The following is a 13,826-nucleotide window of genomic DNA, read 5'->3' on the forward strand; positions in this document are numbered from 1 at the left end:
GGGAGCGGAAGGTCCGGGGTTCGATCCCCGGCCGCGTCATACCAAAAGACGTTAAAAGATGGTACATGTTGTTACCCTGTCTGGCGCTCGGCATTAAGGGGTTAAAACAAGGACTGGTCGGCTTGGAGTCAGTATACTGTGAGAGTGGGGTATTCATGTTAAACTGCGGCATGGTATCTGAGTGAGCTAGCTCTATAAATCGGTATCAGTCTGGACTAGTTCATGCAGCCACACACACACAATAATCTTGGACGCGACGTTAAAGACACTTTCACCTCACCTTGCTTCACCGTATATATATAATCCTCTATACCTCACGGCTGTTCCCATATTTCTCTCTATCGGTATATCCACGGTAGGTATATACCGTATTCGACGTAATAAGCGCCAAGGGCGCTCTCAAAATTACAAAAAGTGAGCTCTTCTTAGAATATTATTTTGGTGGAAAAAACAGAGTTGAAAGATAAATTTCGTGGTTTATGCTGACAGCCTGAAATATTTATGTATTACAGATATATTTTTCCAGAATTTAATTGCCCATAATTAAGGGTGCATATAACACACGATTGCGTATTATACGCGAATATAAAAGTCTTGTGTACATTGATCAATCGGAAGGGGTGCTAATTGGGATTGTTCACTAGCTAATATGTTAGCAATTATCGCCATGGGCGCTTATTACGTCGAATACGGTACATGCATATGGGCTGTTCACTTGAAACTCAAATGCACGAGATATATTATAAATACAATAAATATATACGAGACAGTTTATACAGTAAACATTTGTACGGGTTATTGTACAGACTTTCAAGCGCGGCTGTTATATAAGAAAGTTGAAAATATAGGCCGGCTGTGAAACGAGCTCGGCTCTACAGGTCACGTGACTCGTTCACAGCGCGGTCATCCGCTCTCGCAGTTTGTCAGTCGACAGGTGAGCAGATACAAGGTGGGTAGCATGGCAATACCTCATATACTTGTTATTGTTGATGGTAGTACCCATGTGGGTATTAAACACAAATGCTACACATCTTTCAAATGAATGACAACTAGAAATCTAGGAATCAGTATTAATATGATCGCGAGACGGGACCCAACACCGGTAGTATATTGGTGTTATTGTTTTGATTGCGCAGTTTCGGATTTCGACGTCAGAATCGTGATAGAAGATACCTTATCCTTTTAGAAAGACAGTGACGGGGCTAATATTTCTGGAAACTCTATTCTGTTTTGATGTGAATCAAGATTTAGGTTTTGCGCAGTCTCTAACGCATATTATATAATGACCGGTGTACATACAGTTTGATCCCCGTGTCCAGATAATCCACCTATTGGTCCTGCAACCATTTGTCACGACATGCATATTTTATATTTGGGTCAATCAATTGTATTTTCTGTTTTGGTACACAACAAAGTGTTAAAGGTAAAACAAAATGTATATATGCCTTTCAAGTGGATTGATTGTATTGAGCAAGTACTGTTTTCCTATCCATTCATGTTACAGTTCCGACTATTTATATGCAGTTGCAGTATTCAAGTGTTTGTTTGTTTGTTGTTTAACGCCACACTCAGCAATATTCCAGCTATATGACGGCGGTCTGTAAATAATCGAGTCTGGACCAGACAATCCAGTGATTGACATCATGATCATCGATCCACGCAACTGGGATACGATGACATGCATTAACCAAGCCACCGAGGCTTACCACCCGATCCCGTTAGTCGCCTAGCTCTTACGACAGGCATAGTCGCCTTTTGCGGCAAGCATGGGTTGGTTAACCTCCTGGATGCCACAGGGACATATATGCCCCTCCTTTACAACCCTCACTTTGAAGTCGAATAAAATTCAAAATACACCACCCACACAAATACACTTCACAGGTTTGAATAAGGTGGGACATTCCCTGTTCTGTGATATCATCCACTGGCATCTTAGGCCAAGCACAAGTACTGTAAATGACCTCTGAAAATTAGGTACATTGTAATCGGCATCCAGAGGGTTAAGACCTATTCTACCCCGGATCTTCATGGTTCCAGTATTCAAGCGAGAGTTGCAAGTCTTTACACTGTAGTTGAAGTGTTCACATTATAATTACAAGTATTGGCATTCTAGTAAAGAGTATTGACATTGCAGTATTCAAGTCAGCAGTCATCATGAAAGGTCAAGGGAATGTTTGCCTTTTGCTCCTCATCCTCATCAATGCCGTCGTCTTCGTCGGACTCCTCGTTCTCAACTACCTCGCCGGCGACCCCAGCAACAGTGGAGGTAAACACACCAACACATGCAGTACTGGTCCCATCTTCCCGAGGCAAGGGAGGTAACTGACTGTAAAAGTCCAGTTTCCACCCTTGCCGAATTGAAGGCTGGAATATCTGGGCTCGATCAGTGCGCCACCACTGGTTACTACAAGTTATGTCCCTTCTATGCCCCTCCTATTGACCAATCAGATTCCACCTCTCATATCACTTGTATTTGCTCAAAACAAATGGCCGCGCCGAGTCAAGACGATCTGATCGATGATCAAGATCTACATTGTAGTAAAACGGGCCTTACCTCGCGAAGTGCATCAAATCACGTGATCGCCTTTGATTAAAAACATGAAATGATTTGGAAAATATCTGACGCCGAGTTTACAGTACGCATGCGTTGCAAATCCTGCAGGAAATCTGCACCTTGAAATATATGTTGTTTACAAGCCGGATGTCTAGATCGTTATGCGATTTTGATTGGACTATGCATAGTCTTGTTAGTCAAGCCAAAACTCCATAATTCCAGCCTAGCTCGACAAGGGTGCAAACTGGACTTTTACAGTCAGTTCACTCTCTAGCCTCGGGAAGTATACTGGTCCATGACCTGCTGATCCTCGTTTGCTGTGAAGAGTTATGTCCCTTGGATGCCAGGATACTCTGGCAATAGTTATGACCGAACCTGCGATTGTCAACGTCCCTTCCTGCATCAATTTTGGCCTTTAATCCCACTCACTCACTCACCCACTCTTATCTGTAGTGAAGCATTCCATATAAGGTCCACATCAAATATGAGAAGTCTGATGTCTGTTGTTTGAAGCTGTCCTCAGCAATATTCCAGCTATATGACGGCGGTCTATAAATAATCGAGTCTGGGCCGGACAATCCAATGATTGACATCATGATCATCGATCCACGCAATTGGGACACGATGATATACATCAACAAAGTCAGCGAGCCTGAGCACCCAATCCCGTTAGTCGCCTCTTACGACGAAGCTGAAGACCAATTCTAACCCAAATCTTTACACACACACACACACACACACACACACACACACACACGCACGCACGCGCGCGCGCGCGCGCGCGGAAAGGGAACCTTCGCGATTTTCACCTTGCCGAGGTATGACAAAATATTAGATAATTATATACTCGTATAGGATAAATATAAGAATCTGCATCAGTTGAGGTTATGGTATCTGGACCAGACAATCCATGCCGTGATTGATGTTGTGATCAAGATCCAAGCCGTCGCGATACGATGACACACAATCATTCAAGTCACCAAGTCTGACCACCCGATCCATTTGGTCGCCTGTTACGACCAGTTTCTAGGGAACCAATTCTAATCCTGAATCCCCTTCATTCGTCACCACTCGCCCCTTTCCGTAACCTGCAAGAAGACTCGTCCCCTTATCGATGAATGTTTTGTGCGAAAATACGACAAACCAATCAGAATGCGCGTATGAGTTCAAGTTCTTCGTCGAGGAATCCCTCAGAAATAATTTTTGATTTTACATATGTCTTGCATATAAAAATATACCCAAGACACAGTTAAATGTGTGCAATCATACTGTATACTTCCACACGTCCCGATGTGCTTTAAATTGCATCTGAAATATATATGATATATGGGGAAATATATGTGAACCATTACGCAACAATTGTTTTAGGTATGCCCGTTTGCGCTAAGATGGAACCCGGTCGCAAAAATGACCACGAGAGGGGCACGAGTCGCTATTCGGCTTGTCCCGGAATAACACGAGTTGGTCACGAATGAATCCCCTTGAGGAGAACATGATTCACTGAATGATAGTTTTACGAAATGAATGTCAGTCTCCATTAAAGATAACACTGCTGAATGAACAGTAAATTTACAATATGTCATCAAGTGAATTTTTTGTTTGCAGGTTTGTTCATCCATGGCATCGGCAACGTCTCCGCCATCTACAACCTGGAGGTCACTCCGGCTGGTGCGACGTTTGCAATCTGGGGAGTCATCTATCTCTGGCAGTTTTTGTGGATCATCTACAGCCTCGTTGCCATATGTCGCAGTACCCCGGATGGACCAGTATACACGACCCCAATGCTACTTCCGGTCGGTTTCTTTATCACCTACATCCTAAACATGATCACAAATGGCGTCTGGCTGTTCTTGTGGGATAGGGAATATGTCATCGCTTCGGTATTCGTCCTTCTGGCAACATCGGTCACTCTCTACGTTTGCATTGGAATCTCGTACAGGTTCCTGCAATGGAATATTTTGTATCTGAGTGAACACGGAAGAACCTACGACGTCTATCTGGTGAGATACGTGGTTCAGAATGGCCTTGGAATATATGCGGCGTGGGTTACCATAGCAACGCTTCTCAACCTGGGGGCAGTGCTAGAGTACAAGCTGGAGAACCCCCTTGACTCGTCCACCACAGCCCTCATAATTCTCAGCCTCCTGTCCGTGGAAGTCGTTGTCTTCGTCGCCCTTGACCTTTCAGTCCTGTACCAATATTCTCGCTACATCTTTACGCCCTACCTCGTCGTTGTCGTCGCTCTTGTCGGCATCATTGCAAAGAACTGGGACCCCCTGAAGTCAAGCTCTATCTTCTCCGCGGTTTTGCTGGGGGTGGCCGCAGTGTGCCTCTGTCTGAAATTTGCAACATTGCTGGGTCGTACACCGCAAAACCGGCAGTCCATACAACCCACACTCACCGAGAGAACACCGATCCTTGGATGAATCAGGCGACTCCGTTTTCTTAACATTATGCACAAAAAACGTGCATAGACATCACAGCTGAAGTTTGAAATTTTATGTTTCTGTTAAGGGATTGACATACCCATAGTTCACAATACCTCTTCCTTGGTGGAGTTTAGGCATTTATATTATAGTCTCAATACAGATGTACTTTATTTTGTCTTTCTACTGTTATACTGTATATATATACACAGTATGCGTTTTTTTCTATTTGATGTTATTGATTTTGATACATGATTAAAGCATTTTTACTATCACCTCCCTTGGTCATGCCAGGATCCGCTTCTAGTCGGTTCCATTTTTTATCCTTTATCTATCAGCACCACACCGACAGAGGGATAAACATCTACGGCCCACGGAGCTGTTAGATCTTCCACCATATAAAGACTGACATTCCGTTATGTAACTGAAATATGTTCAAAACCTCATTGGGGCGGTCGGGTAGCCTTGTGGTTTAAGCGTTCGCTCGTCCGCCGAAGACCCCGGATCGATTCTCGACATGGGTACAATGTGTGAAGCCCATGTCTGGTGTTCCCCGCCGTGACATTGCTAGAATATTGCTAAAAATGATGATGTACGTTACCCCGCCAGGTGCTTGGCATTAAGGACTGGTTCTTCATGTTAAACTGCGGCATGGTGCTAGTATGCTTGTACTAAAAAACCGACATAAGACCTGACTAGAAAAAGCAGCCACACACACACACACACTCTCTCTCTCTCTCTCTCTCTCTCTCTCTCTCTCTCTCTCTCTCTCTCTCTCACACACACACACACACACACACACATGCACGCACGTCGCTATGTAAGTGCAGTAATCTTAAACGCGACGCTATTTTTACCTCACCTTTCTACATCATACCTTAGGACCCCGAGGGGGAACGGGTGGCCCAGTCGTATAAGGTGCCGCGATTCGCTGTGAAGAGTTGCGTCCCTTGGGCACGCCAGAAACCTATGATTGTGGGTTCGAATCCCGGTTCGCCCCGATTTCTAGGTTTGTCAGCACCATACCCGTGCTCGTGGATTTCACCGAAGTGGTAAACGTCTGAGACCTGCATCACTTCGGGCTTACCTCCCACATTAAGCTGACACGCCGTGACATAACTGGAATACTGTTATAAGCGGCGTTAAACCCAACTCACTCACACATTCTAACTGTAACACATTAGATAACATGGTAATTTATGACTGGCTAAAGTACCACACACGTTCAATAGGATTGTCATGCATTACAGTAGGTCACATACTGCGCCAACTGCCTACACACACAAGAGAACGCAACGTACATGTCACATACCACACATGCGTTTGAGATAACACAGTTTACTCACTGGGTAGTCGACAAGAACTACCAATGTTGACGCCATGGCAGTCATGTTTAGAATAGGAGTAATTTATGCAATACAATTGCTTTGATGATATACAAATATTACTGCTTCACTATGTTCAAAAGTCATAGTATGGTGAAAACAACATTTTTAAAAACGTTGTATTATTCCTCTTTACATAACCTTATTGTAAAACAAATGTACAATGATAGTTGCAGAAGGGTTAAAAGTTATCAAAATAATCATTTCCAAAGAATAGATGTTTCAATCGGCCCAAATTCTGTTTGAGACCCTAAAATTGACCATCCTTGCAAAGTTCAGCTTGATAGGTCTAGTGGTGTCAATGGAACTGTCGAAATTGTCTAGGATTACGATAGATGAGCGGATGAAGGACAATTGCAACGCGCCATGTTAAATAATTCGAGGACAACAATGACATTTCATGGATTTTGTAAATAAATGTGAATCAGTTTCGAGTCTTTTTAATCTAAATAACCAGCAGAGCGCCGTTTGTGTGACAAGCATGCGTTCAAAAACATGGTGCCGTCAATTCAGTATATATACGTGCCTCGCCTAAATGATAATGTATGAATTTGTACAGGCTCTTTCCAATGTATAACTTCTCAAATTCGCCTAGCCTATGATAGATCTACATTATTACTCCGGTGAATGGATTAGTGTGCATCCGATTTTCATTCTCAGCTCCCTGGGGAGTCAGGCTATATAAGGTCAACATTACCATTTCGTCCTACCAGGTACCCATTCACTACAGGGTCAACGGAGGCAAATGTCGAACAAAGTCACTTACCCCAGGAGACGTCACATGTGCTACACGTGCTTAACAGTGAAGATCCGGGGTAGAACAGGTCTTCAGCAACCCATGCTTGCCGTAAAAGGCGAATACGCTTATTGTAAGAGGGATCGGTTGGTCAGGCTCCCTGACTTGGTCGATGCATGTCATCATATCTCAATTGCTTGGATCGATGCTTATGATGTCAATCACTGGATTGTCTGGTCCAGAATCAGTTATTTACAGACCTCCGTCATATAGCTAGAATACTTCTGAGTGCGGCGTTAAACAACAAGTAAGCAAACAAACATGTGCATTAGCGTGGAACAGCCGAAGCTCAAGAAACGCACAGGGGTCAAGCTGACGAACGCTGTCACCCATGCAACAACTATAATGTGACCTGTGCTCTGTTCCAACAGAACCGGACCGCCTCCGTGGTCTAATGGTAAAGCGTCCGCCCGGGGAGCGGAAGGTCCGGGGTTCGATCCCCGGCCGCGTCATACCAAAAGACGTTAAAAGATGGTACTTCTTGTAACCCTATCTGGCGCTCGGCATTAAGGGGCTAAAACAAGGACTGGTCGGCTCGGAGTCAGTATACTGTGTCTGAGTGGGGTATTCATGTTAAACTGCGGCATGGTATCTCAGTGAGCTAGTCCGGACTAGTACTAGCAGCCACACACACACACGTGCATGCACGTCGCTATACGTAAGTGCAATACTCTTGGACGCGACGTTAAACCCTATTTCCCCTCACCACCTCCAACAGAACCACGTGCCACTTGTAAATAGTTGTGTAGCCACGGTCTACAGTGAGGTGCATAAGCCGGCTCTAATTGCCCACGTCTTGTTAGCCGCACATTCCCTGCACTTGACATTAACTCAACCCAGTTAGGTCTGATTACGTGGCACAGCATGGTCTAGATATAAAAATAGGAACCTTTTTCATTGCAGTTTCTCAAACAGATGATGACACGTTGATGCCCGCTTGTTGACTTCACGTTTTCTAACTGCAGTTTGACAGTTTCAAAAGGTTGCCAAATCATACACAAGATCTACTTCGAAAGAAATTAGAGAATGTAAGTGAGAGAGAGTAAATGTATGCATATTGTTTTACTCCGCAATAATTCAACCTATATATCGACAGCCTTTAAAGAACGAATTTAGACCAGCAAAACAAGTGATTAACAGCTTGAGCTTAGCAAAGTGATTCAGGTCCAGTGAGTGAGTGAGTGAGGTGGGTTTAACGCCGCTTTTAACAGTATTCCAGTTATATCACGGCGTGTCAGCTTAATGTGGGAGGAAAGCCCGAAGTGATGCAGGTCTTAGACGTATACCACTTCGGTGAAACCAACGAGCACGGGTATGGTGCTGACAAACCTAGGAACATAATCGGAGCGATCCGGGATTCGAACCCACAATCATAGGTTTCTGGCGTGTCCAAGGGACGCAACTCTGCGCAACGAATTCCGACGCCTTAGACAACTGGGCCACCTGTACACCCGTTCTTGACACAGGACAGCACTGGGTGACAAAATGGCTATGAGACTGGGCCACCCGTGCCCCCAAGGATGGGTTAAGGTGTTGACAGGTCTGCTGCAATAGGGTTTCTGGTACACCAAGAGACACAACGAATTGCGGCGCCTTATAACGACGACTGGGCCATCCGTGCCCCGGACAAAGTTATTTATGATACTAACTTTTCGTAAAATAGGTCAATATCAGATAATGTCAGAATTCTTGTTGTATTTTTGCTTCCAAGTAACAAATTTGAAAAATATTTTTTGGATTAAGTGGTTATGATAGAATCACATTTTTTTCTATAAATGTCAACATGAATACTAGTATGTCAGCCAAGTGTTTTAAAAAATATTTTAGAAGTAGTACCCTAAAACCTCTTCAATTTGTGAGGAAAAAAATCATTCTTGTTATTTCACCCCCTGAAATAAAGTATTGCAGAACTTTGGAATTGAATGTTAATTTAGTGATAATGAATTATATTTAAGACCAACATTTATAGCTGTTGTTTGTTTTCTGTTTATAAGTAGGTATCGCACATGAAAATACTTTGAGTGAGCCCTCCCTTTGTTCCCATATTTTCACTATTTGGGGTAGCTTTCCATTTTAGCGCTTCCGGTCTTTCTAATGGTGGGCTGATTTGATCAGATCATATGTTTCCAACAAACAGTGAGCGAGTTTGATTTTACGCCGCTTTTAGCAATATTCCAGCAATATCACGGCAGGGGACACCAGAAATGGGCTTCACACATTGTACCCATGTCGGGAATCGAACCCGGGTCTTAGGCGTGACGAGCGAACGCTTTAACCACTAGGCTACCCGACCGTCCCTCCAACAAACAGTAAAAGTTAAGTGTGACAATATTATTTAAAGACAAATACTCCCCTCTTGTTACTGTTCTATAGCAACTACTCGTACAGTATCTATCAGATCGCGGCATGGTGGATTCGAACTCTTGTGGTATTGCTGAAGGGTTATTTGAAGCTTGACTCATACTCAATAATCAGTCTTGGATTATACCTTTGTACCACCCAGTCTCCAGGGTGCAGTTGTTAAGACTACAATTGACAGTACCATTCCTTTTCGTGCATCAGATCATTATCCTGTGACCTCAACATTTCATGGCGACATATTTCTCACTGAGGATAAGACCCGTGAAGATAGGTCTTCAGCAACCCATGCTTGCCGCAAAAAGTGACTATGCTTGTCGTAAGAGGCGACTAACGGGAACGATGCATGTCATGTCATGCGACATGTCATGGTATCCCAATTGCGTGGATCGGTGCTCATGATGTCAATCACTGGATTGTCTGGTCCAGACTCGATTATTTACAGACCGCCGTCATATAGCTGGAATATTGCTGAGTGTGGCGTTAAACAGACAAACAAACAAACAAACAAACAAACACTGAGGATAAGCTAAAGTGGTCTAAAGCTGATTCAGCACAACTGGATCTTTACGGAACAGAAGTAGACTTACTTCTAGGATCCATTTTGCCTGGTCCAGGATGCCAAGGACACTATTGAATCAAACATATAAAAAGGCAAGCATAAGCCAATAATTTGTCATGCAATTGTCAACATTTTTCGAGTTCGAAAATGCCGAGACTCGGCGCTGCCGATCGGAACATCGCCATAGGGCGTATCCAAAGAGGGGAATCGCAGTCTTCTGTTGCACGCCACCACAGCACCAACTGCCGCCTTTGGGACCGATACACACAGTTCAATTCTGCTGCAGACCGTCCGAGAACCGGCCGACCAAGAGTTACCACCCATGCACAGGATCGCTACATTTGACTGATCCTCCTACGTCATCGCAATGCCACAGCTACGGAGACTGCAGGACGCATCCCTGGTTTGAGGAGGATATCGGACCAGACTGTCAGGAGCCATCTTCGCGAGGCTGGAATCCGACCCAGAAGACCAGTTATCGTCCCTGTTTTGCAACACTTCCACCGACAGCGACGCTTGCGTTGGTGCCATACCTTACAGCCTTGAAACTGGAGACGAGTGTGGTTTAGCGATGAATCACGATTTCTTCTTCACCGGCCAGATGGAAGACACCGTGTTTATGTGTCACGGTAGACTACCTTCATAATGCCAACATCAACGCCTTGCCCTGGCCGTCGATATCTCCAGATCTCAACCCAATTGAACACCTCTGGGATGAACTCGATCGAAATGACGTCAACGTCAGAACACGCCGCAGAGACTCTCACAAATGGCCAACGCGTTACAAACAGAATGGCCACAACAGCTATCCATATACTGAAGGACGTTATATCCTATTATCTAGAGAGGCAATCGAACGTGTATGCAATTTTCTTAGACAACGAAAACGCATTCGACCGTATCTGGCACGATGGTATACTCCTGAAATTGTTCGAATATGGAATATATGATCGAGTCTGGCACCTGATACAACATTCGTATAAAGGCACTACAGCATGTATCAAATATGACACATGTACAAGTGACTTCTTAAAGGTTCGTCAGGGTGTTGGTCAAGGGCGAGTTCTAACAGCATAGTTGTTTTTAGTTTATATTCATGGACTTGTCGTTGGAGGGGAACATATTCCCGCTGTGCTGCTAGCAGACGACACTGCTTTGTTCTTCACAGAGAGGAAGTTGAGTTCTTGTGTACACTGGCAGCCATAGAGGAGAAAGGGAAACTGTTTTCAAACTCGACAAAAACCTTCCCGTTGAAACCAACACTATGCCGGGTGTGTAATGACTACACAACATGAAACAGAGAGAACTAGAAGAGCATGTGCCAATTTCAGACGTACCATTGGCTCTCTAAGAGACATGGGACTACGAGCTGGGAGACCAACTCCTGTGCCCTGCGTTCAAATATGGCGTCGTGTTATACCCATTGTGGGCAATATGCCATGAACCAACTGAGCAACATGAGCTGGAAGTATCACAACGCTATTTCGCCAGTTCAGTGCATTCACAGAAGGGCGCCAAATGACGTCACCACGCAAACTCTTGGTGTATGGACAGTGGAATCTGTGATTGACAAATACAAGCTGGCTGACATTGGTAGATTATGTAGATCTAAATCACAACATTTCATCAAGATTTTGTTTTACACTTCAGATTGGCACAATACATGAGCAATAACATCCATGTATACATCGGTGATACATGATCTACTTAACGTAGTTAAACAGTGTAGACTGTTTCGTGTAATTGAGGCATTTATCGAGGCAATGATCGACATTTCCCCACAAAGGCGATATGGAAAATAACTGAGAACAATACAATAGGAGGTTATAAAGCCCGGAAATGGTCAGAGAAAATATCAAGACGCCATGACCTACATCGATTCTGCAAAATACATGAACGACTAAGGGGCACGGGTGGCCCAGTCGTCTTAGGCGCCGCGATTCGCTGTGCAGAGTAACGTCCCTTGGGCACGCCAGACACCTATGATTGTGGGTTCGAATCCCGGTTCGCCCTCATTATGTTTCTAGGTTTGTCGGCACCATACCCGTGCTCGTGGGTTCCACCGAAGTGGTAAACGTCTGAGACCTGCATCATTTTGGGCTTCCCTCCCACATTAAGCTGACACGCCGTGATGTAACTGGAATACTGTTAAAAGCGGCGTTAAATCCAACTCACTCACTCATTTGAACGACTAGCTCCGCATAGATTATGGATTGATTGATTGATTGATTGTTTGATTGATTGCTGTTTAACGCCGCACTCAGCAATATTCCAGCTACATGGCGGCAGTTTGTAAATAATCGAGTCTCGACCAGACAATTCAGTGATTGACATTGTGGGCATCGATCCATGCAGTTGGGATACGATGACAATCATCAACGAAGTTAGCGAGCCTGATCACCCGATCCAGTTGACGCTTCTTACGACAAGCATAGTCGCCTTTTACGGCAAGCATGGTTTGCTGAAGACCTATTCTACCCCGGATCTTCACGAGTTAAATCTTGGTATTTCACCAATAGAACGGCGGCTCGGGCACGGAGAATGGTCCTCACAAATTAACATGTAATCGATTCATGGATAATCGATCTCGGGTCTGTAACAAGCGAACGCCCTTAAAGCGAGCCTATTTCTTTTAACCACCATCATAGGGCCTATTATAATCATATGATCATTTTCATATACCACTGATATAGAAGATGTGGTTTTAAAGATAAATAATATAGGGTAGGTGGTAAAGACAATGGAAAACGGAAGTTGGTTTCAGAAGTGCTATATCATAAGAGTGAGTGAGTATGGTTTTACCTCACTTTTGGCAATATTTCAGCAATATCACGGCGGGGGACACCAGAAATGGGCTTCACACATTGTACCCATGTGGAGAATCGAACCCGGGTCTTCGGCGTGACGAGCGAACGCTCTTACCACTAGGCTACCTATTGCCCCCCATATTATAATAACCTATAGTCTGTAGTCAAACGTGTGTCCTCCTCTTATTATCAGGGCATGTAATATTATTCACATATATTACTATAGACAACCTCTTATGGTATAGCTAAACCCCTTGGCTACATGTCCGCGATAGATAAAGCTGTAATAGTGTTGATTGACGTAAAATAACATTCACTCACTATATCGGCTTTATAAGTTTGCCGCGTTCCCTCGTCACGCCGAAGAACCGGGTTCGATTCCCGACATGGGTACAATGTGTGAAGCCCATTTCTGGTGTCCCCCGCCGTGATATTGCTGGAATATTGCTAAAAGCGGCGTGAAACCATACTCACTCACTCATTATAAGTTTGGCATAGAGGTAGAGAAAGAAATATGTTGCATATAAAGGACATATCGTGGATTATTTACTTGAGAGTGAGTGGGTTATTCTGTTCAACCGGGGCATGGGTGGCCCAGTCGTCTAAGGCGCCGCGATTCGCTTTGCAGAGTTGCGTCCCTTGAGCACGCCAGGGACCTATGATTGTGGGTTCAAATCCTGGTTCGCCCCGATTATGTTTCTAGGTTCGTCAGCACCATACCCGTGCTCGTGGGTTTCACTAAAGTGGTAAACGTCTGAGAAGTGCATCATTTTGGGCTTTCCTCCCACATTAAACTGACACGCCCTGATATAACTGGAATACTGTTAAAAGTGGCGTTAAACCCAACTCACTCACTGTTTAACCACGATTTTAGCAATATTTTAATAATTACAACATACCTTTATACAATTGACGCACTTCATAGACATTAATTACTA

The 13,826-nt window shown here is 44.2% G+C and overlaps 1 protein-coding gene across 1 annotated transcript; it reads left to right on the top strand.

The window, feature by feature from the left end:
• The first annotated feature begins 843 nt into the window (after positions 1 to 843).
• LOC124114661 lies at positions 844 to 5,255 on the top strand. The gene is made up of 3 exons (XM_046475342.2): positions 844 to 949; positions 2,135 to 2,266; positions 4,160 to 5,255. Exons 2-3 carry the CDS (start codon positions 2,155 to 2,157, stop codon positions 4,978 to 4,980), a joined length of 933 nt encoding a protein of 310 aa, XP_046331298.2. The 5' UTR covers positions 844 to 949; positions 2,135 to 2,154; the 3' UTR covers positions 4,981 to 5,255.
• Positions 5,256 to 13,826: the final 8,571 nt, after the last annotated feature.

Source organism: Haliotis rufescens, unplaced genomic scaffold, assembly GCF_023055435.1.
Source record: "Haliotis rufescens isolate VD_foot unplaced genomic scaffold, xgHalRufe1.0.p SCAF_4, whole genome shotgun sequence".
Classification (NCBI taxonomy): domain Eukaryota; kingdom Metazoa; phylum Mollusca; class Gastropoda; order Lepetellida; family Haliotidae; genus Haliotis; species Haliotis rufescens.